The sequence below is a fragment of the Hemicordylus capensis genome, chromosome 14, assembly GCF_027244095.1.
Source record: "Hemicordylus capensis ecotype Gifberg chromosome 14, rHemCap1.1.pri, whole genome shotgun sequence".
NCBI lineage: Eukaryota > Metazoa > Chordata > Lepidosauria > Squamata > Cordylidae > Hemicordylus > Hemicordylus capensis.
In genome coordinates, this window is record NC_069670.1 from 10,437,685 (window position 1) to 10,464,838 (window position 27,154).

Below are 27,154 nucleotides of genomic sequence, written 5' to 3' on the forward strand. Positions count from 1 at the left end.
CATTAAGGCGTTTTTGAGAGGCCTCCTGCTCTGTTTAACAGAAGAGTTGCAGGCTTTGGAAGTGCGAGGCTGGCCCCACAAGCGAGGTGCTTTGGCCCCCTGGGACCCTGCCCTTGTTTGCCCGCCCTGCCGCCAACGGCCTCACCTTCTCTTTGTCCATCACCACGTCGACCACCTCTCCGCAGGCCTGGAAGTAGTCGCTCCGCTCCGAGGCCGGCGTGCCCTTGCGGAAGCCACTGACAAAGAGACTGCGTTGCTCCTGGGCTTGGCGGGCGGTGCGGAGGTTCTCCAGGCGCTGGTGTTTCTTCCCACGCAGGTGGTCCTCCAGGCTGGGCTCTGCAGCATGAAAGAGAAGCCTTTCAGGGACAGCCCAGGAGGGAAGGGAGACACACACTGCGCGGACAGCCTGCCCCGTTCCCGGAACCCAGGACAGGGCGCGTCTTGCCAGAAGGTGTCTACGGTCCCACTGGGGGCGTTTCTGAGGCCAGGGCAATAGCAAATGGCGAAGGGGACAGAAGGGAAGGAGCAGGGTTGTCCCTCATGGCGACCCTTTCTCAAGAGAGCCCAAGAGTTCCACTTATGTATTCAGAAAGAAATTAAGGAAGTCAAGGAACATAGGAAACTGCCATATACTGAGTCAGACCACTGGTCCATCTAGCTCAGGATTTTCTACCCAGACTGGCAGCGGCTTCTCCAAGGTTGCAGGCAGGAATCTCTCTCGGCCCTTTCTTGGAGATGCTGCCAAGGAGGGAACCGGGAACCTTCTTCTGCTCTTCCCAGAGCAGCTCCATCCCCTGAGGGGAAGATCTTACAGTGCTCACACACTTCTAGTCTCCCATTCAGATGCAACCAGGGCAGACCCTGCTTAGCTATGGGGCCCAATCATGCTTGCTACCATAAGACCAGCTCTCCTCTCCAAGGAATTATTAAAATGTGCAGTGCAGTGGTTAGAGTGCCGGACTAGGACTGGGGAGACCCGAGTTCAAATCCCCATTCAGCCATGAGACTTCCTGGGTGACTCTGGGCCAGACACTTCTCTCTCAGCCTAACCTACTTCACAGGGTTGTTGTGAGAAAGAAACCCAAGTATGGAGTACACCGCTCTGGGGCTCCTTGGAGGAAGAGCGGGATATAATACTAAATAATACAAATACTACTGCTAATACTAAAAAGGTGGGAGCTCATACGCATTAGGAACATACATAGGAAGCTGCCTCCTACCGAGTTGGATCCTCTAGCTCAGTCTGGCCTCCCTGACTGGCAGCAGCTCTCCAGGGCCTCCGGCTCAGGCGTCTCTCCCAGCCTGCTTGCCTCCCTCCCTCCCCGGGAGATGCTGCTGGGGAGGGAACCGGGGACCACCTTCGGCCTGCCCAGCAGGGGCTCCTCCTCGGAGCTGCAGCCCCTTCCCCGCAGGGGAATCTCGGGCAGCCCCCCAGGGAGTCTCCCCACCAGAGGGCAGAGCAAGGCGGACCCTACTCAGCAGAGGGAACAAGCCCGGCTTGCTGCCACCTGCAAGGAGCCCTGCTGGGCCAGACCCCCAGGCAGCCTGCCCTCCTGCCCCCAAAGCAGCAGCAGCAGCAGCCGCCAGACCCCCAGGAGCAAGCGAGGGGGGCGAGAGTGCCTCAGGACGTGTGCAGAGCGCCTTCCCCCCCACCCCGAGGAGCTCCAGCCAGCTGCATCCATCCCCCCCGGCCCCCACTCACTGTTGGCGACAGGCACGTGGCAGAGGCGGCAGCAGCAAAAGCCTCCTCGGGGCAGAGACTCCGCGCCCTCCAGCGCCGCCATGATCCCGGCCTTCCCCGCCACCATCAGGGCCCGAGAGCGGTCCGTCCCCGAAACCATTCCCCAGCTACTTCCCGAAACGAAAGTTCCCCCTTCTTCCGCCGGAGACTTCTTTCACCAGCTCAATGGTTCCGCCGGAAGCAGGTCAAAGCCACGCCCCTCCTCCAACCCGTGATTCGCGAGACACCATTTGCTTTTGTGCCATAGAGGTGACGGTCGCCTGGCTTCTACCCATCACTTCCGGCTCCGCCCGCCCCCCACATTCAATGGGGAGCTCCGAAGTAGTTGCTCCGTCCTTTCTCCGAGATTGTAACCGGCCCACAGCGGAAGTGGAGCTTTCCGCGCTATTCCTTCGATGCCCAGCCTAGAGGGGAGATGCCCGTGACTAGAGAGGCGCCACTCGCAGCCCCTCCCTGCTCGCGGCTAATGGGTGCTCCCAAAGATCGGACGAGAGGAAGGGACTCCTAATGGGAGCTCGCGGCTCCCGCTTTGGGCCGGAAGTGTAGCGATGTGTGTGTTCTAGCATCTCATCCCTATTTCTTTGGCCTATGTTCGGCTTTTTGCCGGAAGTGTATTGATCTGTGTGTCCTAGCTGCACACCCTTATCTCTTTGTCCTATGTAGGCCAAAGAGATAGGGATGTGCAGCTAGGAAACACACATCGATACACTTCCGGCAAAAAGCCGAACAGGGGCCAAAGAGATAGGGATATGCAAATAGAACATACACATCGTAACACTTCTGGCAAAAGGCCGAACAGAGGCCAAAGAGATAGGGATGTGCAGCTAGAACATACACATCGATACACTTCCGGCAAAAAGCCGAACAGGGGCCAAAGAGATAGGGAACAGGGATTCTCAAACTTGGGTCCTCAGGTGTTCTTGGACTTCAACTCCCATAATCCCCAGCCTCAGTGGCCTTTGGTTGGGGATTATGGGAGTTGAAGTCCACTACCACCTGAGGACCCAAGTTTGAGAATCACTGGGCTAGAACATACACATCGATATACTTCTGGCAAAACGCCGAACAGGGGCCAAAGAGATAGGGGTGAGATGATAGAACACACAAATCGATACACTTCAGGCAAAAAGCCGAATATAGGCCAAAGAGATAGGGATGTGTAGCTAGAACACACACATCAATACACTTCCAGCAAAAAGCCGAACATAGGCCAAAGAGATAGAGTTGAGCGGCGGGGGCAGGGGAAGGCTGTGTCAGGGAGCAAGGAGCGGCTGCCAGACAAACAGGAAGCACCTTCCACGGCACCCAGGCCTGGCCGCCAGGGAGACACCACCCCAGCGGCAGGCAGCCCCACCTGTCAGGGGCACAGGCAGCCCCCCCCCACCTCACCCCACAAGCCTGGGCTCCTCCCTCCAAGCAAGCCCTGGGGGCAGGTGGAGGGGCTCCCTCCATGTGTGTGCGCACACACACACACATCCCCCCACCCCCGAATTACCGCCAGCACTCAGCAAGGGGGAAGGCAGACCCCCCACCGGCCACACAGTCCAGATGTGGCATCACGAGGTGGGGGCCATGAGGACCAAGTGGGGGGGGTAGAGGGGGCTCCACACAGGAGGAAGCAGGGCTCTGGCCCCCAGCAGAACTCCCCCTTGACCCCCCACCCAAGGAAAGGCAGGCAGGAGAGGCAGAGTGTTTCTCGGCATGCATCTGTGACAAGCTGAGGTCCTCTGGAGAAATCCGGCCTTTCTGGATGAGCTTCCCAGAAACAGAGGCCCTTGTTAATCTGGTTGTTCCTGCTCACAATCCTCGGATCAACCAGAACCGTACAGCTTATTCCTCCTTCTCCAGTAGCAGTCTGCTGCAAAATGCCAGACCATACTAGAGAGACACAACTAGTTTTATGTCTAACCAGAGCAGGTTACTTCTATATCCTACCTGCAGGCCAGGGGCGTAACTGCCATTAGGCAAGGGGAGGAGGCTGCTTGGGGGCCCCCACGCCTCGAGGGGCTCCCCAGAGGCAAGTCACATGTGAAGTGAGTGTGTGTAGATCAGCGAGGGGCCCATTTCAAAATTTTGTCTCTGGGCCCACTCCAGCCTCGTTACGCCCCTGCTGCAGGCTTTGTAGAAAGTGGGTGGTGAAGCTGATGGGCCTTTGCTCTCATCCAGAAGGGCTCTTTTTCGGTTCTTCGGTTACGCCACCAATCCTCTCTTTTCTTCTGCCTGGGACAAAAGAGCGGGAAGCATAGAATGGTTAGAGTTTGAAGGGGTCCCTGGAGGTCTTCTAGCCCACCCCTGGCTCAGCGACCCTCCCCAGCTGCGAATCGCCCAAGCAGCTGCTATTGGTAGGCCGCTTGCTGATAGTGCAACCAAGACCGCTAATGCGGTGTCCAACTTTGCCCCATGGAAGCATCTGCCCTTTGCATTTATGGGAGGGGGGGCCTCAGGGGTGCTACGAGAGAGGAGCTCGACATGACCTGTTCACCAAGAAAGGGACATGTTGACCAAGAAAAGGATAGATCTCTGCCCTGATGAGCATACAATCTAAGCAGAAAGGGAGTTTTACCATTAATGACGTCAACATAAGAGCAGCCTTGCTGGGACACTACTGGGAAGCCCTCAAGCAGGGTGGAAAGCCAGCATCCCCACCTGCTGTGTATTCCACAATGCAACTATATCTACCAGATATTCCTGGTAGACTGCCCCTGAATGCAGAGGTTCTATTTATGGCTGGTAGCCATGGATAAGTCTCTCCTCCTCTCTGAATTAGCCTGATCCCCTTTAGAGTCCTTTAAATGAATGGCCGATCTCAGTAGCTTGTGGCAGTGAGTTCCCTAGTTTAATTATACCAACAACAAAAGAAGTAAGCAGCAGGAAATGCAGTGGCTTTAGGAATGGTAGTGGGCATTTAGCATTTTGCCAGTGTGTCAAAAGGGTGCCCTCCGGTGGCCACTGTGTGCATTGCCAAAGAACCCAGGCCTCCGCCTCTCAGGGGCCGTGACTCGTGGCCCTGACACCCCCCCCCCACGTCTGATGGCTGGCACAGGGGGGCATGGTTTGGCTCCTGAACGGGGCTGCACATCCCCGTCCAGGAGTTAAATGCCCAGCGATGCATCCTAAGGGCAGCTAGAGCCGCTACTGGCCGTGCTGCGAACGCAGCGCTGGCCTCGATCTAACTCCTGAATGTGGCCACTCCGTGGGTGCCAGGAGCCCAAATCGACTGGACAGCACATTTTACTTTACTTACCGTTGCAATGGTGTGGGAAAGCTGTGCCCTTTGGCTTTCTGCCTGTCCTGCTGCTGAAACAGCGCCAGGAGCAGTGTTCCCTCGAACAGACAATCCCAGTGGTCTGCCTACAACCCCCAGCACCCTCAGCCAAAGCCCACTGCAGCTCGGGATTCTGGGGCCCCCTCTTCTGGCAGGGAAGGGGGCGCTCAGGAGCCCTGCTAGACCCAAGGGAGCCGCCTCAAAGCAGCCGAAGAGGAGCTGCGCCAGCAGCTGGCGCCCTGAGTAGCCGAGCAGACAGGACTGCAAGGGGCTGGTGGAGTGGAGAGAGGGCTGGACGCAGCCTGGGGAGACCCACATCCCAAGCCCCAGCAGGCCACGGAGCTGACTGGCGGGCTCTGGGCCAGCCACTGAGGCTCACCTCCCTCTCGGCGGCGTAGGGAGAGAAGCAACACACACATCCCAGCAACCCCCCACCCCTGGCCAAGCTTCCCCCTCCAGGCTGCTGCCGCCGCCGCCGCCTGCCTGACTGCCCCCCTCCACCCACCCTGCAGAGGAAGGGGGTGGGAGACCAGGGCGGGATGGAGACGAAGCCAGCCCCCAAATTTGCAGGGGCGGGGGTTGCGGGATGCGCCTCCCCCCCCCCCCCGCCTGCATCTGCCCATCCTTGTGGGTGGACTTGGAAGAGCCGCCGTCCTCCTCAGCTGGCGGGGCCTGGAGTGACACACACCTGCGTGGTTTGCCACCTCCCGACTGCACCCCTGAGCAGGGCAGAGAGCTCCCGCCCGCCCGCCCCCCGCCCGCGAGCCATCTGGTCCTTGAAACTCCGGCTCCGGGACCGTGAGCTCACAAAGGGCAGCGGCTGCTCTGAGGTCAGGAAGGTTCCAGAACGCCCGTCGCAGGCCAGGCCAGAGAGGGATGGCAGCAGCCCACAGGTGGCCATGGCTGCCCTCCGCAGGCTTGGGTTGCTGGCCTGGGTGCTGCTCAGCGGGCCCCTGGCAAGGGTCGGGGGGGGAGATGCCACAGGGGTGGCCTGTGAGCAGCAGCTGCGGTTCCGGGAGAGGGGGGCGGGGGGCGCCTCGGAGCCGGGCGAGGCCTGGGGCCCCACAGTGGCCTTGCTCAGCAGCGCCTGTGCCGCCTGGGTCTTCGTCTTCTACGCCCTCCGTTGCCTGTGCGAGGCCAAGAGGTCCTGCGCCCAGCAGGTAGTGGAGTCGGGCATGGAGGTGAGTGGGTGGGTGGGCGGGTGGGCGGCCAGAGGAATGCGGGCAGGGCCTCCCTCCCACCGCCGGGCCCTGGAGCAGGGCCTCAGCCAGCCTCTCCCTACGCCCGTCCTGGCCCGCTCGCATTCCCGGTTCCGCCCGGGATCGCGTGGCCCACCCCGATGCCAGCTTGGGCTTTGAAAAAGAAAAGCCAAGCTCTGGCCCTGGCAGAAGCGGGCGAGGGAGCACAGCCTGCCGCCCCTCCTCCTGCGCAGGCATGACGGGGGAAGCCGGGACCGGGCCCCCACCCGAAGAAGAGGAGGGGCCTTGGAGTCCTTCTCAGCACGCAACACCCCACTTCCTGTCCCGGCCTCTCCCTGCTCGTGTTGCGCCCCGTTTTGTCTCACCCCTGCGCGGGAGGAGGGTGGTTCTGGGGGCGGGAGGGCCAAGCCAGCGTGCGCAAAGGTGCATGCAGAGGGGGGCCTCCCCGGTTCAACCTGAGCAGGACCCCAAATTCACTGGGCGGGCCTGAAAAGACTCGTGAGCGCGCACACACGGGCAGCCCTTCGAGGGGACCCTGGTCCCAGCCAACAATTGGGGCGGAGGGTTGGTTGGGTTGCTCCAAGCCCAGTGCCCATGCCTCCGTCCCGGAACCTCATTTGCCATTCTGTGGCCCATTCTCCTAGGCTGGCGCTTTCCCAGCTCCTTGGGGGCTCTTGGGGTGCGGCCCACCCACCCTTTGGGTGTCACCCCCAGACATGTCTGCTGTGCCGCACCCCCCTAACTCCAGAAGGTTTCCGGGAAGATCACAGCGCCCTGCCTCCTCGTGGGGCCACAGTGCTGCCTTAGGGACCTCAACACCCCCCCCCCCCGCAATGCCTTTAAAAAAGGCCCCTTTGCGACAAAGAGGCGCCCCCGGATGAGGCCTGCTGCCAAGGCGAATCTGCTGCCGCGAGAGAGACCGGCCCTTCCACTCCAGCCGGGTGATTCGCTGGCCCAAACCAGAGGACAGGAATCGAGCCACAAGGACCGGGGGGGGGGGTTCCCAGGGTCCCAAAGGGGTCGGAGCTGCTGCTGCTGCTCCTCCCTGGGCCCTCCCGAGGGGCTGGGAGTCACCTCAGCTGCTCTCCGCCACCCCAGCAGCCTCTCTCCTCCCATGGAGGACCGGGATGTTTCCAGCCCCTTCTGGGATGCAACTCACCCATGCCGAATGCCTGCGCCACCCTTCCTCGGGGGCTGTTGCCCAACGCTCTGGAGAAGCCCCACCCAGAAGGCCAGCGAGTTCGCCCCATCGGGCCTGCGGCTGCTTCCGGGACCCGAAAGGGTGGCTGAGGCAAGAGCACCGTAGGACTTCCATCCCCCCCCAGGGGCGGGGAGAGGCTGACCCCCATCTCCCTTCTTTCCTGGGGGCAGGGCTGCGCCGAGGACGGAAAGAGCGGTGCTGCCACGTGGGGGTCCCAGGCAACGGCTTGCAGCCAGCCCCGGTGTGGCTCCCGGGCCGCCCCCGAATGCAGACAGGCCCAGCAAGTCTACGCCCGCCAGCTGGCCCGCATGGAGCAGGAGCTGAAGGGCTTCCTGTGCGAGGTGCAGAGTCGGCGGCTGACCCTGCAGGCCATCCTGGGGGAGGAGGAGCGCCCCGAAGGCTGCCGCTGGGACGCCGACAAGCTGCGCATCACCGTCTACGAAACGGCGGACTGCGAGGGGCCCGGCGGCGGGGCCCGGGCCAGAGGACAGAAGCGGCAGCTCAAGTAGAGCCCCAGAGCCGGCCTGTGTGTCTGCGTATGCCTGCGTGGGGAGCGGGAGGGGAAGGGGCGCCGAATCCCAGGCTGGCCGCAGCGGGCTCAGGGGCAGGAGCCGCGTGGCTGGAGCGCCTCCCGGGGGGCAGCCATTAAAAGCGCTCCCTTCCAGTCAGCTCCTCCGTGTGGTTTCACCCTTCAAAAGCCAACTGGAGGCGCAGCTCCCCCAGAACCGTCTCACGCTCACGGGCAAGGCGGACGTAAGCCCAGGCGAGGGTATCCAGCCTGTGGGGACTGCCCCTCTCCCCCCCCCACTTCCAAGAGGGCTGCGCCAGCCACTTGCTCCAGGGCCAGAGGCAGATTAGCGAGACCCTCCCAGGCCAGCCCTGGACCACAGAACATCCCAGACCCAACGGCAAACGGGATGCCTGATCGCTGAGCCACTTACTGGAACAGGTCTCCACTCCGGGGGGTTCGGTTCCGGGCAACCCCGAGAGGCCTGGTTCGGACTCCATTTCCACCCGCGGGAAAAAGGCTCCACGAAGCAGCTCCCCGGCCTCAGAGGGCTCGCCATCTGGAAAGAGAGACAAGGCTCACGAGGCCGGAGGGGTGCTGTGTGCTGGGGCGGGAGAGAGGCGGCTGCTCGGCCTCTGCTCACAGCCAGGGAAGCACCCCGGCCCCACTGGGAAGGAGGGCTGGACCCACCAGGTCTGCTCCACTCAGGCCCCCCAGCTGTTTCTGAACGGCCCCTCCCCTAGTCCCAGGAGGGGCTGAGGAGGAAGACCCATCGCAAGGAGGCCCCTCGGCATCTCTGCCCCAGGACTGCTGGGCGGGAGTGAGCGGGCAGCACCTTCAAGCCGCCATCTGGAGGGAGACAGGCAGGCAGAAGGGCTGCCGGGGGTCCGATGGCTGTACAGAGACAGCAAGCCGGGGGGCCTGCACAGTCCAGAAGGTGGCTTCCAAAGGTGCTCCCGTGTGAAGCGACACGGGACATCATCCTCGGCCCCTCCTCACTGAGGGCTGGCTCCTTCAGCAGGACACGTCGGCCGCTCTATGCTCAGAAAGGAGGTGGAGAAGGAGGAGAGGGAAGCTGCCTTTGGACCACGGGCGGGTGGGGCGGGGGCACAGTGGTGCCCAGGAGCACCCGAAAAGCAGCCTCCCCAGAAATGGGGCATCTCTCAGTCTCTCTCTCCCCCCCCTTACAAGGAGGACCCCTTGTCCAGGGGGCTCTTGCCCAGGATCCCCTTTGTTTCCTCTCCCAGTGATGACACAATGGGGGGGGGGCTGTGTAGCTGAGTGGCTGGGGGGGGGGCTTTCAGAGGGGCCCTGGACTAGCATGAAACACCAGCCAGGATCTCCCGGCCCACCTTCTGGCTTCCCAGCGCTGTCCTTGGCCATGGCTGCCCAGCGTGCCTCCTGGCCCGCCCTCTTGGCCTGCTCTCTCCTGGTGGGGTCCTTCTTGGCTGGGCAGGCCAGCCCGCCAGGGTCTCCCTGCGAGCAGCAGGTCCGCGCCCGCAAGCCCTCCTTGGACTCCTTGCAGGGCCAGGGGGTCTGGGTGCCCCTGATGATTGTGCTGGGCGGCTGCTGCGGGCTGGCCTGGTGCGTCCTCTTCATCAGCTACGACGTCAGCCAAACTGGAGGCCGGCAGGAGTTGCCGCAGATCCCCGGCAAGGAGGCCGGCGAGGCAGCCCTGGTGAGCGGCCAGGAGGCGGAGGAGGCCCCTGGGCAGGAGGGGTTGGGTGCAAGCGGGGTGGGGGGGAAGGGGTCTGTCTCCGAGAGGCGAGGGAGGGGGCCTGCCGTGCCAGGACTAGCCAGAGCAGCCCCCGGCTGGCCACAGCTGCAGCCGGGGGGTGACTGCAGTGCCCACTCGGGAATTCAAAGACGGGAATCCAGCTGCCGACCACCCCGAGGCCTGGCATTCCTCCAGCCTATGCCAGCCTCAACCGGGCCCGGTTTCCGCGGGACCCACCAAGCGGGGGGCTCCTGCGGAGGCAGACCCTGGGTCCACCGAGCTCAGTCTCGTCTACTCGGACGGGCAGCAACTCCCCAGGGTTCCGGGCAGAGAAGGGCCTTTCCTGGCCCTACCCGGGTGCTCCGGGTTCGGGCTGGGCTAGCAGAGGCGAGGCGCAGGGCTGCCCGAGGAAGCGGTTGGTGGCGGCACTTCCGAAAGGAGTCACCGCTCAGGAGGCAGCAAGCCAGCCGCACAGGGGCCGGGGCTGGCGGGGAGGCTGCCGGGAACAGACCCGGCCCCTGCAAAGGCCGCAGCCCTTGAGGCGGGAGCGGGCCCGCGGTGACCTCCCCCCCCTTTCGTGGGCAGGACTGCTGCTGCCCGGAGGAGGAGCCCAGCCAGGCCGGGAGCGAAGCAAAGAGTCAAGGCGCCGGCGCTGCCCCTGCCGGCAGAGAGGGGCTCGGAGGGGGCGGCCCCAGCCTGCCAGGGGAGCCCACGGCCAGCCCCGCCCCGGAGAAGCCGGAAGACGACTGCCTGTGGGGCCAGCTGGAGAAGGAGCTGGAGAGGCTCTTGCTGCTGCTGCGCCAGCACCGCGGCAGCAGCCAGCCGGGCGCCCCCGGGGCCAAGGAGGCCCTGGGCAGCCCCGCAGCCCCCCCGGAGGCGGCCCTGCCCAAGGAGGCCTCCCAGAGCCCCAGCAGCGAAGAAGCCGCCGTTCCGTGCAGCGAGCGCCGCGGCGGCGGCGGCACCCGGGGCAAGAAGAGGAAGAGCAGCAGCAGCAGCAGCAGCAGCCAGAGGCGGCGGCGGAGGAGAGGGGCCAAGAAATAATAAACGTGCGCCGCAGGAAGAGAAAACCTCCCCCGGGCTGGGCTCTCTGTGCGGCGGCCGGCAGGCAGGCAGGCAGGCAGGGCCCCCTCGGCCCCACAGACACCTGCAGCTGCCTCAGGGGGCCGGGCGCGTTCAGGCCCACCCCGACCGCGGCCTCCGAAGGAGAAGGAGGGAGTGCCAGCCCCTGCCCCAGGTCACCGTGGCTTAAGGCCCAGGCCCAGGGAGCAAGCGGCCTTCGACTGCGTCAGCCCTTGGGCCCATCCAGCTTGGTACTGCCTGGCAGTGGCTCTCCCAGGGTGCAGGCAGGCAGGAGTCTCAGTTCCCAGCCCCACCGGGAGACGCTGCTGCTGCTGCTGCCGCCACCGCCAGGGTGAGCCTGGAAGGTGCTGCGTGGCAAGCAGGGCCTCGGGCAGATAGCGGAGGGGTCCAGAAAGGCACCCACCCAAATGCCAACCAGGGAGGGCCCTGCGTGGCCGAGGGGACCCATCGTGCTCACTACCGCAAGCCTGCTCTCTCCTCCTCCCCCCCCCCTTAGGGTTAGGGAGAGCCGGCCTGGTGGCAGCAAGCCAGACTGGTCCCCTGAGCGAAGCAGGGCCTGCCCGGGTTGCATCGGAAGGGGAGACTCGGGGTGGGAGCAGCCCTGTCCGAGAGTCCCCCTCAGGGGACCCTGGGGGGCCGCTCTGGGAAGAGCAGCAGAAGGTCCCCCGTGCCCTCCCTGGCAGCAGCATCCCCAAGAGAGACCAGGGGTCTGACTCTGCATATGACAGCTTCCTCTCTCCCCATGCAAAGCGGCTAATAATAATTCCTGAGCATGGTGAGGCTGCCCTTCCCTACCAAAGAGCATAAACAGAGCCCAGAGGCAGCCCCATCTAGGCCCGGATCCTGCTCCCCCCACTGGCTTGCCAGGTGCCCTTTAGAAGCTCATAAGCACAAGCAGCCCTCTCCCGCCATTGCTTCCCAGTCACTGGCATTCAGGGATAGACTGCCTCTGAGCCCTGGAGGCTCTATAGGGCCATCATGACCAGCAGCCAACGGCAGACTCGCTACCCTCCAAGAACGGTTGGTTCGGACCCCCCGCCCCGCTTTAAGCTCTCTCAGGGAGTGTGTGTCCCCCCCCCCGCCCAGCGCCCTCCTGTGGCAGAGAGTGCCACCACTGCATCACTTGAGCCACAGCCCTCCCCGTTCAGAGGAGCAGCAACAGCAGGGGGGGGGGGGGCATGTACAGACCTCTTGCCTGTGTGGGCTCCCCAGAGGCCTCTGGTGGTGGGCCACTGTGGGGCGGAAGCAGGATGCTGGGCCAGCTGGGCTTCCTGGGGCCTGATCCAGCAGCAGGGCTGCTCTTCTGTCCCTCCGGAATCTCCCGCCAGCCACAGCGTCAGCGGATGGGGGCCCTGCGAGCGAGGAGAGGGAAAGAGAGGTCTCTTGGCCCGGCCGCCCTTCATGTTACACTAGGCAGCCGCGTCCCCCCGCTCCAGCCGCCGCCCACCTTGTCGCTCTCCTCCCCCCCGCCGTCTCTTTCCTCCGCTCTGCACATGCTCGCTGCACTCCCGGCGGCGCCCGCCCAAGTGGCAGGGAGTCAGTGCCGGCAGCGGCCAGCAGAGGGCAGCCGGAGACCGGGCTTCCCTTCGCGTAGGGGCGAAGGGAGCTGCTGCGCCTCCCCCGCCCCGTTTATATCCCCGCCTCCGGGCTCTGTGCAAATTGCAGCAGCCAGAGCGAGCGACGCGGGGCCGGGAGGGAGACCCCCATCGCCGCCCGGGCTGGCTCCCCAGGTAAGGGCAGCAGCGAGCGGGGCCCAGGGCAGAGGGCCGCCGCGCGGGGCCCAGCGATCGCAGCAGGAGCGGGCGTGGGGGGCGCAGCACAGTCCGCCGCCCTTGGGGGAGCAGAGGGAGGGGGAGGCTCAAGCATGCCGCTCAGCCCGGGGGGGGGAGGGAGGGAGGGCTCCGATCTTTCCCGGCCTCGCTGGGGTGGCCAAAGGCCATCCAGACCTCGCCCCAGCCAGTCACCGGGACCCGGGAAGGCGGGCGCTGGGCTGGGCTCCCTTCCTTGGGGTGACATCGTGCTGCTGCTGCGGCGGCGGCCAAGGAGCGGCGCGTCCCGCCAGCCAGACTCCGCTTCTCCGGGCCAGGGTGCCCCTCCCTGCAGCGCCTCTTGAGCCGCCTTGCGCCCCCCAGACACCGCCCCCCCCCCGCGAAGGAGCAGCCAAGCATCGCTGGGAACGGCGCGCCGCTGGAGGGGCCCTCTCGGCTTGGGAAGGAAGCGAGAGCCGCGCGCGGGGGGTGGGCGGGCGCTGGCCTTCAGGGGGTCAGGCTCCAACGACGGGGGTGGGTGGGTGTGCCCCCTGCCCCTTTGCCCTGGCTGCGCAGCTCTTCGAGGGCGACAGAGAGGCCCTGGCGGGGGGGGGGGGGTCGGGGCAGGGCGCTCCTTACGCCGCCCCCTCCCCAGACACAAAGCGTCTCGGAGCCGAGTGAGTGCTCGGCGGACGGGGAGAAGACGCTCCTCTGCCGGGGCCGGAGTCTCCATGGGCAGGCTGCAGCCCCGGCCCCCCTCGCAGGCGGGCTCAGGCCACTGGTCCTCCCCCCGGGGCCAGGAGTGGGAGCAGGGTGGGTGCCAGCCCCCTTGAGGCGACCTGGGGGCCCGCCCCGGAACCCCGCGTGGCTCCCCGCCTCACCCTGGCCCCCTTGCTTGCAGCAGAGAGTGAAAAATATATGAGGGCTTGCACCACAAAACAGCAGCAAATTGGGCGAGACCCTGCAAAAATAATGGTAACGATAGCAAGAGGAATTGATAACACTCCCCAAACATACAGCACTATCCAAACGCTTGTTCATAAGAACTTTTGCAGTTTTTCTCATTGAGAACAAGACTCTCCTGTACCAATTGATTATTTGGATGTTCAGGACCTACGTTCATTATGTACTACTCACACTCATTGAATTTATGCAGTGAAAGTTTAAGTGATTTGTATATCAAAAACCCTTTGAGGTCTTTTTTTTGGTATATACTCAAAAAATAATAATGGATGTTTTCACAACATTGAAAGTGTTTGGATTTTGTCACAATAATGCATAGGTTGGACTCTTCTCACGAACAAGCGTTTGGATAGTGCTGTATGTTTGGGGAGTGTTATCAATCCCTCTTGCTAGCATTACCATTATTTTTGCAGGGTCTTGCCCAATTTGCTGCAGCAGAGAGTGGCCAGGGTTTCCCCGTCTGGTGTCTCCAAAGCCGTGGGGGGAAGGGGCCGCTCCAGGGGTCCTCCTGACCCCCCGGGTGGCTGCGTGGACGTTGCTGCCAAGGCCGCCTCCCTTCTCCGTCCCCAGAGCTTGGCCTGGCCGAAACCGGGCTCTCCGTGGGGCTGAAGGCACGACTCCAGCTGCCGCCTTGGGAAGGATGCCGCTCAGCCCCCCAGAGGCCGGCCCCGCGAAGAGGAGGAGGCAGCTGCCCTGTCACCAGGCCTTCCTGAGCTGGCGCCGGGAACTGATGAAGGCGATTGGGGGCCAGGAAGCAGGAGGCCCCGCCGCTGCCTTGGGAGGAGACCTCCTCGAGGGGTCCTGGAGGGCCCCTCCTAACTAACACCGCGCGGCAGGGGGGGGCGCAGCAGACGGCAGCCTCCTGCGCAGGGAGCCCCGGTGGGCGCTGCAGCTGACTCGTCTGGGGCAAGCACGGGGCGGGAGGTGGGGCCAGGCCTGGCCTGACTGCAGCCCCCTTGGCGGAAGGAGCAGCTGCACTGCGCGCGGGGGGGAGGGGGGGCTCACGGCTGGACTGCCTGCCTGCCCCCGAGCCGGGGAGGAAAGACCCCCAGCAGGCCCAAGAGGCCCTCCGAGATCCTCCGCTGCAGCACGGCTACCCCTGGAGGGCTGCCTCGGCATGGAGCGGCCTCCGGCGGCCCAGCCTGCAGAACCAGCGAGGGGGCAGGCCTCTGGGGCTGGCGGCAGCGGGGCTCCCTCCCCGCGCCACGGCCTGCCGCAGCCCCCTCCCGGCCTGCCCCCCGACGGCTCCCTCTCCAGCGCCTCCCCCTGCTCCTCGCTGGCTGGCTCTTCCCAGGAGTCCGACGAGGAGGGCTTCAGCGCCCCAGAGGAGAGGAGCCCGCTGGGCAAGCCCCGGCTGCGCAAGGTGAGGCCCCGCAGCCACTCGCCACGGCCCCCCCCCCGCCCCATCAGAGCCCGCAGCTGGCCAGCCCCCTCCCCCCCCCGGGGGCTTGCAGGGAGAGCTGCCACGCCGTTGGCCCCAGCTCGGCCCTTAGCCTGCAGGGGGTGGGGGTGCTTTGGGCAGGGCACCAAGCTCTGCCACGCAGAGGCGGGTTGAGGGCTCTGGGGAGAGGGGGCAGACCTTCCAGAGGGGGAGAGAGAGCGACCGGAGGCCCCCCCCCTTCCCCGGTGCCTCTTGGGAGAAGAATCCTCTCCGGAAACCTTTGCCTGCAAAAGGCCCCCAGTTCAAGCCCGGGGAGGACCCAGGAGAGCTGCTGCCAGCCAGTGCGGAGCAGAAGGCCCCGAGCTCCCTCTGCTCCCGGGAGAGGGGTTGGGGGCAGCTGTTCTGCAGGCCACGGAAGGCAACCCTGCAGCCTCCCGGGGTGGAGTCCCTCCCAGCCCCAGGCGAGGCTCTGGCCCAGCAGCCCCCAGCAGGGAAGAGCGGGCGCCAAGGGGACCCACCTGGGGCGGAGGCCCCGGCCCCAGCACTGCACAGCCGGAGCCCTGGAAAGGAGGCGGTTGCGTCGGGCTCTCCCGGAAGCCGGAACGCCCAGTCAGCTGCCCGGGCCCTGTTCCTGCGGGGAGAAGCCCACACGGCTGCTGCCTTATGCCGCATGCTGCCTGCAGAGCCAGACCCTTGGGCCATCCAGCCGAGGGTGTTCCACACTGACTGGCAGCAGCTCTTGAAGCTTCCAGCCGGGAAAGCCTTCCCAGGAGGGGCTCTGCCACCTGCTCTCCCCATGGGAAGGGGAGTCCGGGGTGTCTGCAGGGGCTCGCTCTCAGCCCCACCTGGAGTGGCAGCGGAGGGGCAAGCTCGGGCCAATGGAGAGGAGCTCACTCAGCGCCCAAGGCTGGGGAGCCATCCCTGTGGACGGAGGAGCCCGCCAGGCGCGACCCACTGAGGGCTGGAGAGAGGCTCCCTCCAGCCCCACAGCAGGGGCAACTGCCCTCCTGTAACGCCGCGCCGCGGTTCCCTCCTAGACCAAGTCCTGGAAGACCTTCTTCACGATGGTGCACTGGTCTCTGCGGAGACGCAGCTCCTGGGTGCAGCTGGCTGGCCATGAAGGTACCAATGGGGGGCGGGGGGACACACCCCACTAGATCGGCCCCCTCTTTAAAAATGAAGCCGGGTGTGTGTGTGTGTGGGGGGGCCCTCCGGCCCTCCCTCCCAAAACAGAGCCTCCCCGGAGGGCCTTCCTCTCTGCCAGAGTTGGGGAAGCCTCTCTGCCAGAGTTGGGGAAGGCGCAGGCCGCCAGAGGCAAGCAAGGAATTCCTTCCTCCGCCTCCGCCTCCTCCTCAGGGAACTTCAAGCCCAGCGAAGGGGGCCAGATCCTGAAGAAGTTCAGCCCGGTAGAAGCTGCCTGCCTGGCCCGGCTGATGGGCGACGCCCTGCGCCCCTTCGTGCCCGCCTACCACGGGGTGGTGACGCTGGGCGGGGGGGAGCGCTACCTCCAGATGGACGACCTGCTGCGGGGCCTGGACATGCCCAGCATCATGGACTGCAAGATGGGCACCAGGTGAGGCCAGGACCCAGGGGGGGGGCAGCCCAGGCAGAGCAGAACCCTAGCCCTAGCCCTAGCCCCGACCCGCTCTCCCTCTCCCGCTGCTGCCCAGGACCTACTTGGAGGAGGAGCAGCAGCAGCCGCCGCCCGCCGCCCGGCAGGACTTGTACCAGAAGATGGTGAAGGTGGACCCGCTGGCCCCCACGCCCGAGGAGCAGGGCCAGGGCGCCGTCACCAAGCCCCGCTACATGCAGTGGCGGGAGAGCATCAGCTCCAGCGCCTCCCTCGGCTTCCGCATCGAGGGCATCACGGTGAGGAGGGGAGGGGAGGGGGCCTCCCAGGGACAGAGGGGGCCAGACCCGGGGCCCCTCGCGCTCAGGCTTGTCTTCACAGACTGGCAGCGGCTCCCTCCTCCCCCCAGCAGGCAGGCAGGCAGGCGTCTCTCTCTCTCTCTCTCTCCGCCCTACCTTGGAGATGCTGCTGCCAGGGAGGGGAATCTCGCGCAGTGCTGCTCCGCCAGCTAGTCTCCCGTCCAGATGCAGCCCGGGGGGACCCTGCTTAGCTAAGAGGGCCCGCTCTCCTCCCGGAGCCACTGTCCCAAACGCACGCTTGCTCCCTCCCCAGATCGAGGGGGGGGACCGTCCAGAAGGACTTCAAGCAGACTCGGGCCAAGGAGCAGATCGTGGAGACGCTGCTGACCTTCACCAAGAGCCGCCTGGATGTGCTGGTGAGGGGGGGGGGGGCAAGGAGGCGGGCCAGGGCTCTGGCTGTCCTGCAGCGGGGGGTGGGGGGCTGGCCCGGCCCGGCCCTGAAGCCTGCCTCTGGCCCTTGCCTTGCACAGAGCACCTACCTGGCCCGCCTGGAGAGCTTGCGCCAGGCCCTGCAGCAGTCCGCCTTCTTCCAGAGCCACGAGGTGAGGCCTGGGGCAGACTGGAGGGGGGGGGGCTGGAGAAGGAAGCCTGACCCACACGTCTCCCCTTCTTCGCTAGAGGCCCCCAAGCAGAAGCAGTCAGTCAGGGGGCTGGGCCGAGAGGGCCTCGGTGGGGCAGGTGCCAAGGTCCGTCCCGGGCACCTCCAGGCAGGGCTGGGAAGGACCCCTGCGCCTGGGCAGCTGCTGCTGCCAGTCAGTGCAGGGGGAAGGACCCCGGGGCTGTGCTGCCGGGACTGGCCCGCTTTCCTCCTGCATGCAGGTGATTGGCAGCTCGCTGCTGTTCCTCCACGACCGGCAGGGACAGGCCAGCGTCTGGATGATCGACTTTGGCAAGACGCTGCCGGCTCCAGCCCCCCTCTCCCTGCACCACAACGTGGCCTGGGCACCCGGCAACCACGAGGACGGCTACCTGATCGGCTTGCAGCACCTCACAGACACCGTGCAAACCACCCTCCGCCGGGCAGCACAGGGCCAGGCGGGAGCCCTGGGCCAGCCTCCACCGGGGGAGAGCTGAAGCCGGCGGGCGGCGGGCCTGGCCGGAGGAGCGAGAGACTGGGACTCTCCCGTGAACTGCCACGCCCAGCACTCTGCAGAGCGGGGCCCTGGGGCCCAAGGCGCCCGGCCAGCCACACGGTCCTCCACTCCGGGCCATGCTCAGAGCATGTGACGCGGGGGGGGGGGAGAAGAAGGGCAGAGTCCAAAGCAGCAGCAGCAGCAGCCCCGGCCCTGTGTACGAGGGCAGCCAGCAGGGAGGCTGCCCCTGCTTGACCCGGGGGCCTGAGCGGCTGCCGGCCTGGGCTGTTCTGCCACATTCCAGCCGCCAGGTACAGAACCAGCATGGATGGTGGACGGGGTGGGGGGCCCTTTGCCAGCACTGGCTCTCCCTTGGAGATGCTGCCAGCGAGGGGACTGGGAACCTCCCCATGATCCCCTAAGAGGGGGAATCTCTTGCAGTGCTCACACTTCTAGTCTCCCAGTCAGATACAACCAGAGCGGACCCTGCTTAGCTAAAGGGACAAGTCAGGCTGCCTTCCACAAGACCAGCTCTCCTCTCCTCTCAGCTGCCTTCTGCAGAGTCCAGTCACCGGTCCAGCTTGTCCCTACTCTGACAGGCAGCAGCAGCTCTGCCAGGGGCCGCAGTGGGCCCTCAGCCCAGACTGCACGTGCTCTGTGGGTGGAAGGCCCCCGGCCCCACCCAGCCCATGGGGGACGCGGGGGGAGAGACCTGTGAGGGTGTCCCAGAACACGGCCCAGCAGACTGGAGGCTGCTCGAGGGGGCCAGATCCCCAGCCGGAGAGTCAGCCGGGCAGGCGCAGAGCGCAGAGAGGTCGCAGCCCAGCCAGGCAGGAGCAGGAGCAGGTGCAGGAGGCGGCCTGTTCAGCATGCCATCCGGCACTCTCACGCCTGGGGAGCCAGGCCCCAAGAAGCCCCCTCTGAGCAGAGCAGGAGGGGAAGTCCCGGGGGCAGAGGAGCGGGCGGAAGCCCCACCCGCCGCTTTCCTGGCTGCAGAAAGAGATCGCATCGTTGCCAGAGAGAGTTGCGTCTTCTTTCTCCAGTACAAGGGAGGGGAGAAGAGTGGGGGGGGGGGAAACAGGAGCTGGAAACGGGGGGGGGGGAGCAGCCATGGAGAGGGGGCAGTCCAGAAGGCTGGGTGGCACGGGGGGGGGGAGACCCAGCATGACATGGGGCCAAGCCTGCCCCTAGACAGAGGGCCAAGAAAGGAAGCCCCACACACTCTCTCTCTCCCCTTGCAGTGAGGCAATCCTGCCCTCTGCTGGCCACAAGGAGCTTTGCAAGACAGGCAGGGAAGGGAGAGTCAAGCCTCTCTGCTGCTTTGGCTCAGCCCAAATCTGTCCTTGCTGTCTGTACTCCTCCACCCCGGCTTGGCTGCTTCCCTCTGGCCCTGCGACTTCTCTCTGACACAGATTACTGATCCACCTATCACACTGCTGCCCCCCTCCCCCCCCCCAAACACACACCACTTACTGGAGAATGCTGAAGGGACTGGTTGACCAGCCACACTTTGAGATTCCCAGTCTGTCCCATCGTCGGCTGCCCTCTGGGAACTTCTGCATGCAGAGCAGGCACTCGGCTGCCCCCTGGACCTAGGAACAGGAGGGCATTCATCACTGACTGCTGCACAATTCAGAGAGAGATTCATACCATCCCAACACAAATCGGGCAACTAGAAAGGGAGGAGCCACAAAAAGCAGGACACGAAGCCACCTTCCACTTTGCCAAAGCAGAGCAGGCCTTTCTGCGGGTGGGAACGAGGCCCCCGTCACACTCTTGCACCAGAGGGAGAGGGATCCGATCGTCTCTCCGTTGCAGCGCCAGCTTTGGGAGGGGGGGGGTCAGGTGCGGTCAAGAAGCCCTGGGGGCCGAGAGGAGGAAGAGTGTGCAGAGCAAGAGAGCTCTTGCAGGGCCCCAGATACCCTGGACAGACCAGGGCTGGCAGCACGGAGGGTGTGCGTGCGCTCTTTGGACTGCAGGCGTGAGGTGGGAATTGGATTCCCTGAGACATTTTGTCCCCTTTTTTGGTTTGTCTTGAATTTACCATGAAGCACTGAATGTAAACTCCGTTTCCCAAAGAGAAAGCAAAAATAAAATCGCTGCTAATTAAAGAGTAGCAGGCCCTCCTCGGTTTAAGAGGACTGGAAGGAGGAGCTGTACACCCTCTGCCGTGGCTTGCCCACGCAGGGGCAGCAGTCCTTGGAGCCTCCCAGGTGGGTTTCCAAGGAACAGGAGTCTCTTGTTTGGCCTCCGATCAGCGAGTTGCTCTTAATCTTTGGCCAAGTCCTCCGCTCCTGAAGAGCAGCAGTGTGTGGAATGGGGTCAAGCCAGTGTTTGATTTTAACAGCAACTGGTTTCAAACATTCAGCTAGGCCAAATATTTAAAACACATGACAAAAAAGAAGAACCCGGGTTCTGCACAAATATTCACAGAGGGATTAAATGCAGAGGAATCATAAGGAAAGCACAGACACGCACACAATTTAGATGAGAGATTAAACTGCCCATCCATAACGCCACGGACCAAGAAATCTGGCCTCACCAACCTTTTGGAGTTCTTTGAGAGTGTCAACAAGTGTGTGGCTCAAGGTGATCCAGCTGACATAGTCTACCGGGACTTCCAAAAAGCTTTCCACAAAGTTCCTCATCAAAGACTCTTGAGGAAACTTCGCAGTCATGGGATAAGGGGACAAGTACATGTGTGGATTGCTAACTGGATGAAGGATAGGAAACAGAGGGTAGGGATAAATGGAGAGTTTTCACAATGGAGGGAAGTAAGAAGTGGGGTCCCCCAGGGATCTGTAATGGGACTGGTGCTTTTTAATTGATTCATAAATGATCTAGAAGTAGGGGTAAGCAGTGAGGTGGCCAAATTTGCAGATACCAAACTCTTCCGGGCAGTGAAATCCAAAACAGATTGTGAGCACCTCCAAAAGGATCTCTCCAAACTGGGTGAATGGGTGACAAAGTGTCAAATGTGGTTCAATGTTGGAGTGATGCACATTGGGACAAAAAACCCCAACTTCAAGTATACGATGATGGGATCTGAGCTGTCAATGACTGACCAGGAAAGGGATCTTAGGGTTGTGGTGGACAGCTGGTTGAAAGTGTCGACTCAATGTGCAGCAGCTGTGAACAAGGCCAATTCCATGCTAGGGATCATTAGGAAGGGGATTGAAAATAAAATGGCTAATATTCTAATGCCCTTATACAAAACTATGGTGTGGCCACACTTGGAGTACTGCGTACAATTCTGGTCACCACATCTTAAAAAGGACATTGTAGAACTGGGAAAGGTGCAGAAGGGGGCAACCCAGATGATCAGGGGCCTAGAGCACCTTTCCTATGAGGCAAGGCTACAACACCTGGGGCTTTTTAGTATAGAAAAAAGACGACTGCGGGGAGACATGATAGAGGTTGGTGTGGAGAAAGTGGAGAGGGAGAAATTCTTTTCCCTCTCACACAACACTAGAACCAGGGGTCACTCCATGAAATTGATTGCCAGGAGGTCTAGGACCAACACACGGAAGTACTTTTTCACACAACATGTGATCCGCTTGGGGAACTCTCTGCTACAGGATGTGGTGACAGCCAACAACCTGGATGGCATTAAGAGGGGTTTGGATAACTTCATGGAGGAGAGGTCTATATCAATGGCTACCAGTTGGAGAGCTGTGGGCCACCTCCAGCCTCAAAGGCAGGATGCCTCTCAGTTCCAGTTGCAGGGGAGTAATGGCAGGAGAGAGGACATGCCTTCAACTCCTGCCTGTGGGCTTCCAGCAGCATCTGGTGGGCCATGGTGCAAAACAGGATGCTGGACTAGATGGGCTCCTAGGGCCTGATCCAGCAGGGCTGTTCTTATGTTCTTAAGAAAGCATCACAGTCCATGGCAGCTGCTCCTCCCAGCGAATCTTCCCTTCAGAGTTTTCATGTTTCACTTACAGTGGCAGGTGAGAGGTGACCAGCACTTGACCCTGACCATAGGACTTCAGCTCCTACGTTCATACGGTAAGAAAAAGTTTCAAAAGGTCCACACAAGGCTTTCTCAAGAGGATTTTAAAAGAGTCAACATGAAACTGTATATCCAACATACATCAATGCAAAATAAAAAACCTCTTACTACAGGTTAACACATACCTCTTTAACATTCTCCATTTTGATTTGTTTCTCATCCTTGGAATATGCCCCTGGGGAGGGATTCATCCACAGTCCCTGTGGCCAGACATATGACACAACCTCCAAGGGGAAAAGAAAGTCTAAAAAAGCATCTTAATACGACACCTCTTTGACATTACGTTAGCCCTTTTTGGACACTTCTGATTCATGGGGATCCCATCCGGGTTTCCTGGGGGAGGAGAAGGCAACACATGTGAAGCGGCATCATTCAGGCCCCAAAACTCTCCTGCCTCAAAAAGCTGTGGGGAGAATAAGGATGCATGATGCATCCACTGACAGCCCCCAGCCTGGCTGAGTTTTTAGGACAGAAGGGGCTCAAGCCTGCAGCCTGGAGTTACACAGCCCCCACATCTGGGGAGGGTGGTTTTTTTTTATGAAAGTCTATCCTTACACGGCCCTTTACCCCACAGAGCTTTCTGGAAGGATAGAATGCAACACACATGAAGCCTGCTCATTCAAGCAAGCCTCTCTATACCGCCTGGCAAGGCTGCCAGGAGAATAAAGACGTGTGAAGTCCCCAGCCTGACAGTTTCCTGGGAGTCACAAGAGGTGTCCAGGAGTAAGGGACGGCACACGCCTGAAGCATATCGTTCAAGACAAAAACTCTTGTAGGGCTCCTGCTGCCCGGAAAACTTTGGTTGAGGAACGAAATGCATCCACAAAGTGTGCTTTTCCAAGGCAGCCATTCTCGGCAATCCTCTGAGACTGAAGGGGCTCAAGCCTGGAGTTACACAGCGCATTGCCTCACAGAGTTTGCAGAGAAGAAAGAAGGAAACATGCATGAAGCGTGCCCATTCTCTTAGGGGTTCTGCTGCCAGGAGAATAAAGACCCACGAAACACCTATTCACAGAACTGCTTGCCAGTTTTCTAGGACTGAAGGGACCCAAGCTTGTAGCCTGGAGTTACACAGCACATTGCCTTGCGGAGTTTGCAGGGAAGAAAGAACGGAACATGCATGAAGCGTGCCCATTCTCTTAGGGGTTCTGCTGCCAGGAGAATACAGAGCCACGAAGCACCTATTCACAGACCTGCTTGCCAGTTTTCTAGGACTGAAGGGAGCCAAGCTTGTAGCCTGGAGTTACACAGCACATTGCCTCACAGAGTTGGTAGGGGGGAAAGAACGGAACATGCATGAAGCGTGCCCATTCTCTTAGGGGTTCTGCTGCCAGGAGAATACAGAGCCACGAAGCACCTATTCACAGACCTGCTTGCCAGTTTTCTAGGACTGAAGGGAGCCAAGCTTGTAGCCTGGAGTTACACAGCACATTGCCTCACAGAGTTGGTAGGGGGGAAAGAACGGAACATGCATGAAGCGTGCCCATTCTCTTAGGGGTTCTGCTGCCAGGAGAATACAGAGCCACGAAGCACCTATTCACAGACCTGCTTGCCAGTTTTCTAGGACTGAAGGGAGCCAAGCTTGTAGCCTGGAGTTACACAGCACATTGCCTCACAGAGTTGGTAGGGGGGAAAGAACGGAACATGCATGAAGCGTGCCCATTCTCTTAGGGATTCTGCTGCGAGCAGAATACAGAGCCACGAAGCACCTATTCACAGCCCTGCTTGCCAGTTTTCTAGGACTGAAGGGACCCAAGCTTGTAGCCTCGAGTTACACAGCACATTGCTTTGCGGAGTTTGCAGGGAAGAAAGAACGGAACATGCATAAAGCGTGCCCATTCTCTCAGGGGTTCTGCTGCCAGGAGAATAAAGACCCACGAAGCACCTATTTACAGCCCTGTCTGCCAGTTTTCTAAGACTCTAGGGACTCAAGCTTGTAGACTGGAATTACACAGCCCTTTCCATTGCGGAGTTTGCAGGGAAGAAAGAACGTGACATCCATGAAGCGTGCCCATTCTCTTAGGGATTCTGCTGTGAGGAGAATAAAGATCCACGAGGCATCTATTCACAGCCCTGCCTGCCAGTTTCTAGGACTGAAGGGACCCAAGCTTGTAGCCTGGAGTTACACAGCACATTGCCTTGCGGAGTTTGCAGGGAAGAAAGAACGGAACATGCATGAAGCGTGCCCATTCTCTTAGGGGTTCTGCTGCCAGGAGAATAAAGACCCACGAAGCACCTATTCATAGCCCTGCTTGCCAGTTCTCTAGGACTAAAGGGACCCAAGCTTGTAGCCTGGAGTTACACAGCACATTGCCTTGCGGAGTTTGCAGGGAAGAAAGAACGGAACATGCATGAAGCGTGCCCATTCTCTTAGGGGTTCTGCTGCCAAGAGAATAAAGATCCACGAGGCATCTATTCACAGCCCTGCCTGCCAGTTTCTAGGACTATAGGGACCCAAGCTTGTAGCCTGGAGTTATACAGCCCCGAATTCCACAGCGTCCTCGGGGAGCACAGGGGCCAAGTCTGTAGCGACACAGCCCTTTGCCTCGCAGAGTTTGCAGTCAAGAAAGAACAGAGCATTGGGTACTCACCTTGAAGGCTGCTTCTTGCTGTGTGGACCAAGTGCATCTCACGTGTAGGGTTATCTTGGCCCACTTGACTCCAAGGCAGGACAATGCATGAAGTGTGCCCATTCTCTGGGACAACAAGGACCCAATCCTGTAGCGACACAGGCCCTTGCCTCGCGGAGTCTGCAGGGGAGAAAGAACGGAACATGCATGAAGCGTGCCCATTCTCTTAGGGATTCTGCTGCCAGGAGAATACAGACCCACCAAACACACATTCACAGCACTGCTTGCCAGTTTTCTAGGACTGAAGGGACCCAAGCTTGTAGCCTGGAGTTACACAGCACATTGCTTTCCGGAGTTTGCAGGGCAGAAAGAACGGAACATGCATGAAGCGTGTCCATTCTCTTAGGGATTCTGCTGCGAGAATACAGAGCCACGAAGCACCTATTCACAGCCCTGCTTGCCAGTTTTCTAGGACTGAAGGGACCCAAGCTTGTAGCCTGGAGTTACACAGCACATTGCTTTACGGAGTTTGTAGGGCAGAAAGAACGGAACATGCATGAAGCGTGTCCATTCTCTTAGGGGTTCTGCTGCCAGGAGAATACAGAGCCACGAAGCACCTATTCACAGTCCTGCTTGCCAGTTCTCTAGGACTGAAGGGACCAAGCATGTAGCCTGGAGTTACACAGCACATTGCCTTGCGGAGTTTGCAGGGAAGAAAGAACGGAACATGCATGAAGCGTGCCCATTCTCTTAGGGGTTCTGCTGCCAGGAGAATGAAGAGCCACGAAGCACCTATTCACAGCCCTGCTTGCCAGTTCTCTAGGACTGAAGGGAGCCAAGCTTGTAGCCTGGAGTTACACAGCACATTGCCTTGCGGAGTTTGCAGGGAAGAAAGAACGGAACATGCATGAAGTGTGCCCATTCTCTTAGGGGTTCTGCTGCCAGGAGAATAAAGACCCACGAAGCACCTATTCACAGACCTGCTTGCCAGTTTTCAAGGAATGAAGGGACCCAAGCTTGTACCCTGGAGTTACACAGCACATTGCTTTGCGCACTTTGCAGGGGAGAAAGAACGGAACATGCATGAAGCGTGCCCATTCTCTCAGGGGTTCTGCTGCCAGGAGAATAAAGAGCCACGAAGCACCTATTCACAGCCCTGCTTGCCAGTTTTCTAGGACTGAAGGGAGCCAAGCTTGTAGCCTGGAGTTACACAGCACATTGCCTCACAGAGTTGGTAGGGGGGAAAGAACGGAACATGCATGAAGCGTGCCCATTCTCTTAGGGATTCTGCTGCGAGGAGAATAAAGATCCACGAGGCATCTATTCACAGCCCTGCCTGCCAGTTTCTAGGACTATAGGGACCCAAGCTTGTAGCCTGGAGATATACAGCCCGGAATTCCACAGCATCCTCGGGGAGCACAGGGGCCAAGTCTGTAGCGACACAGCCCTTTGCCTCGCAGAGTTTGCAGTCAAGAAAGAACAGAGCATTGGGTACTCACCTTGAAGGCTGCTTCTTGCTGTGTGGACCAAGTGCATCTCACGTGTAGGGTTATCATGGCCCACTTGACTCCAAGGCAGGACTATGCATGAAGTGTGCCCATTCTCTGGGACAACAAGGACCCAATCCTGCAGCGACACAGGCCCTTGCCTCGCGGAGTTTGCAGGGAAGAAAGAACGGAACATACATGAAGCGTGCCCATTCTCTTAGGGGTTCTGCTGCCAGGAGAATAAAGACCCACGAAGCACCTATTCATAGCCCTGCTTGCCAATTCTCTAGGACTGAAGGGACCCAAGCTTGTAGCCTGGAGTTACACAGCATATTGCCTCACAGAGTTTGCAGGCAAGAAAGAACGGAACATGCATGAAGCGTTCCCATTCTCTTAGGGGTTCTGCTGCCAGGAGAATAAAGAGCCACGAAGCACCTATTCACAGACCTGTTTGCAAGTTCTCTAGGACTGAAGGGACCCAAGCTTGTAGCCTGGAGTTACACAGCACATTGCTTTGGGGAGTTTGCAGGGAAGAAAGAACGGAACATGCATGAAGCGTGCCCATTCTCTTAGGGGTTCTGCTGCCAGGAGAATAAAGAGCCACGAAGCAGCTATTCACAGACCTGTTTGCCAGTTTTCTAAGACTGAAGGGACCCAAGCTTGTAGCCTGGAGTTACACAGCAAATTGCCTTGCGGAATTTGCAGGGAAGAAAGAACGGAACATGCATGAAGCATGCCCATTCTCTTAGGGGTTCTGCTGCCAAGAGAATAAAGACCCACGAAGCACCTATTCACAGACCAGCTTGTCAGTTCTCTAGGACTGAAGGGACCCAAGCTTGTAGCCTGGAGTTATACAGCCCCGAATTTCACAGCGTCCTCGGGGAGTACAGGGGCCAAGTCTGTAGCGACATAGCACTTTGCCTCGCAGAGTTTGCAGTCAAGAAAGAACAGAGCATTGGGTACTCACCTTGAAGGCTGCTTCTTGCTTTGTGGACCAAGTGCATCTCACGTGTAGGGTTATGTTGGCCCACTTGACTCCAAGGCAGGACAATGCATGAAGTGTGCCCATTCTCTGGGACTACAAGGACCCAATCCTGTAGCGACACAGGCCCTTGCCTCGCGGAGTTTGCAGCCAAGAAAGAACGGAACATGCATGAAGCGTGCCCATTCTCTTAGGGATTCTGCTGCCAGGAGAATACAGACCCACCAAACACACATTCACAGCCCTGCTTGCCAGTTCTCTAGGACTGAAGGGACCCAAGCTTGTAGCCTGGAGTTAC

General features: G+C 61.0%; 4 protein-coding genes across 7 annotated transcripts; 3 read left to right on the forward strand and 1 right to left on the reverse strand.

Annotated features, from left to right (window-relative positions):
• Positions 1–203: 203 nt before the first annotated feature.
• On the reverse strand, positions 204–27,050 carry LOC128337206 (uncharacterized). Of its 3 annotated transcripts, none has more exons than XM_053277952.1 (9): positions 25,887–27,050; positions 24,409–24,567; positions 21,943–22,041; positions 19,279–19,397; positions 15,322–15,434; positions 11,900–12,063; positions 8,348–8,473; positions 3,677–3,961; positions 204–336 (listed from the first exon to the last, which is right to left on the reverse strand). In XM_053277952.1, the coding sequence occupies exons 1-8, from the start codon at positions 25,941–25,943 to the stop codon at positions 3,932–3,934; spliced, it is 867 nt and encodes a 288-aa protein (XP_053133927.1). In that variant the 5' UTR covers positions 25,944–27,050; the 3' UTR covers positions 204–336; positions 3,677–3,931. The 3 variants fall into 3 exon arrangements, with proteins under 3 accessions (XP_053133927.1, XP_053133926.1, XP_053133929.1); XM_053277951.1 differs by lacking the exon at positions 204–336 and adding an exon at positions 1,844–2,145; XM_053277954.1 differs by lacking the exons at positions 204–336; positions 25,887–27,050 and adding exons at positions 1,844–2,145; positions 20,352–20,518 and having other exon boundaries at positions 21,943–22,150; positions 24,409–24,539.
• On the forward strand, positions 5,836–8,216 carry LOC128337208 (uncharacterized). 2 transcript variants are annotated; one of them, XM_053277957.1, is made up of 2 exons: positions 5,836–6,166; positions 7,577–8,216. In XM_053277957.1, exons 1-2 carry the CDS (start codon positions 5,906–5,908, stop codon positions 7,913–7,915), a joined length of 600 nt encoding a protein of 199 aa, XP_053133932.1. In that variant the 5' UTR covers positions 5,836–5,905; the 3' UTR covers positions 7,916–8,216. The 2 variants fall into 2 exon arrangements, with proteins under 2 accessions (XP_053133932.1, XP_053133931.1); XM_053277956.1 differs by having other exon boundaries at positions 5,843–6,187; positions 7,577–8,087.
• LOC128337207 (ESX-1 secretion-associated protein EspB-like) lies at positions 9,223–10,747 on the forward strand. The gene is made up of 2 exons (XM_053277955.1): positions 9,223–9,592; positions 10,217–10,747. Exons 1-2 carry the CDS (start codon positions 9,236–9,238, stop codon positions 10,670–10,672), a joined length of 813 nt encoding a protein of 270 aa, XP_053133930.1. The 5' UTR covers positions 9,223–9,235; the 3' UTR covers positions 10,673–10,747.
• LOC128337209 (inositol-trisphosphate 3-kinase B-like) lies at positions 12,288–18,867 on the forward strand. The gene is made up of 8 exons (XM_053277959.1): positions 12,288–12,441; positions 13,993–14,785; positions 15,841–15,925; positions 16,160–16,376; positions 16,474–16,668; positions 16,983–17,088; positions 17,203–17,274; positions 17,552–18,867. Exons 2-8 carry the CDS (start codon positions 14,540–14,542, stop codon positions 17,804–17,806), a joined length of 1,176 nt encoding a protein of 391 aa, XP_053133934.1. The 5' UTR covers positions 12,288–12,441; positions 13,993–14,539; the 3' UTR covers positions 17,807–18,867.
• Positions 27,051–27,154: the final 104 nt, after the last annotated feature.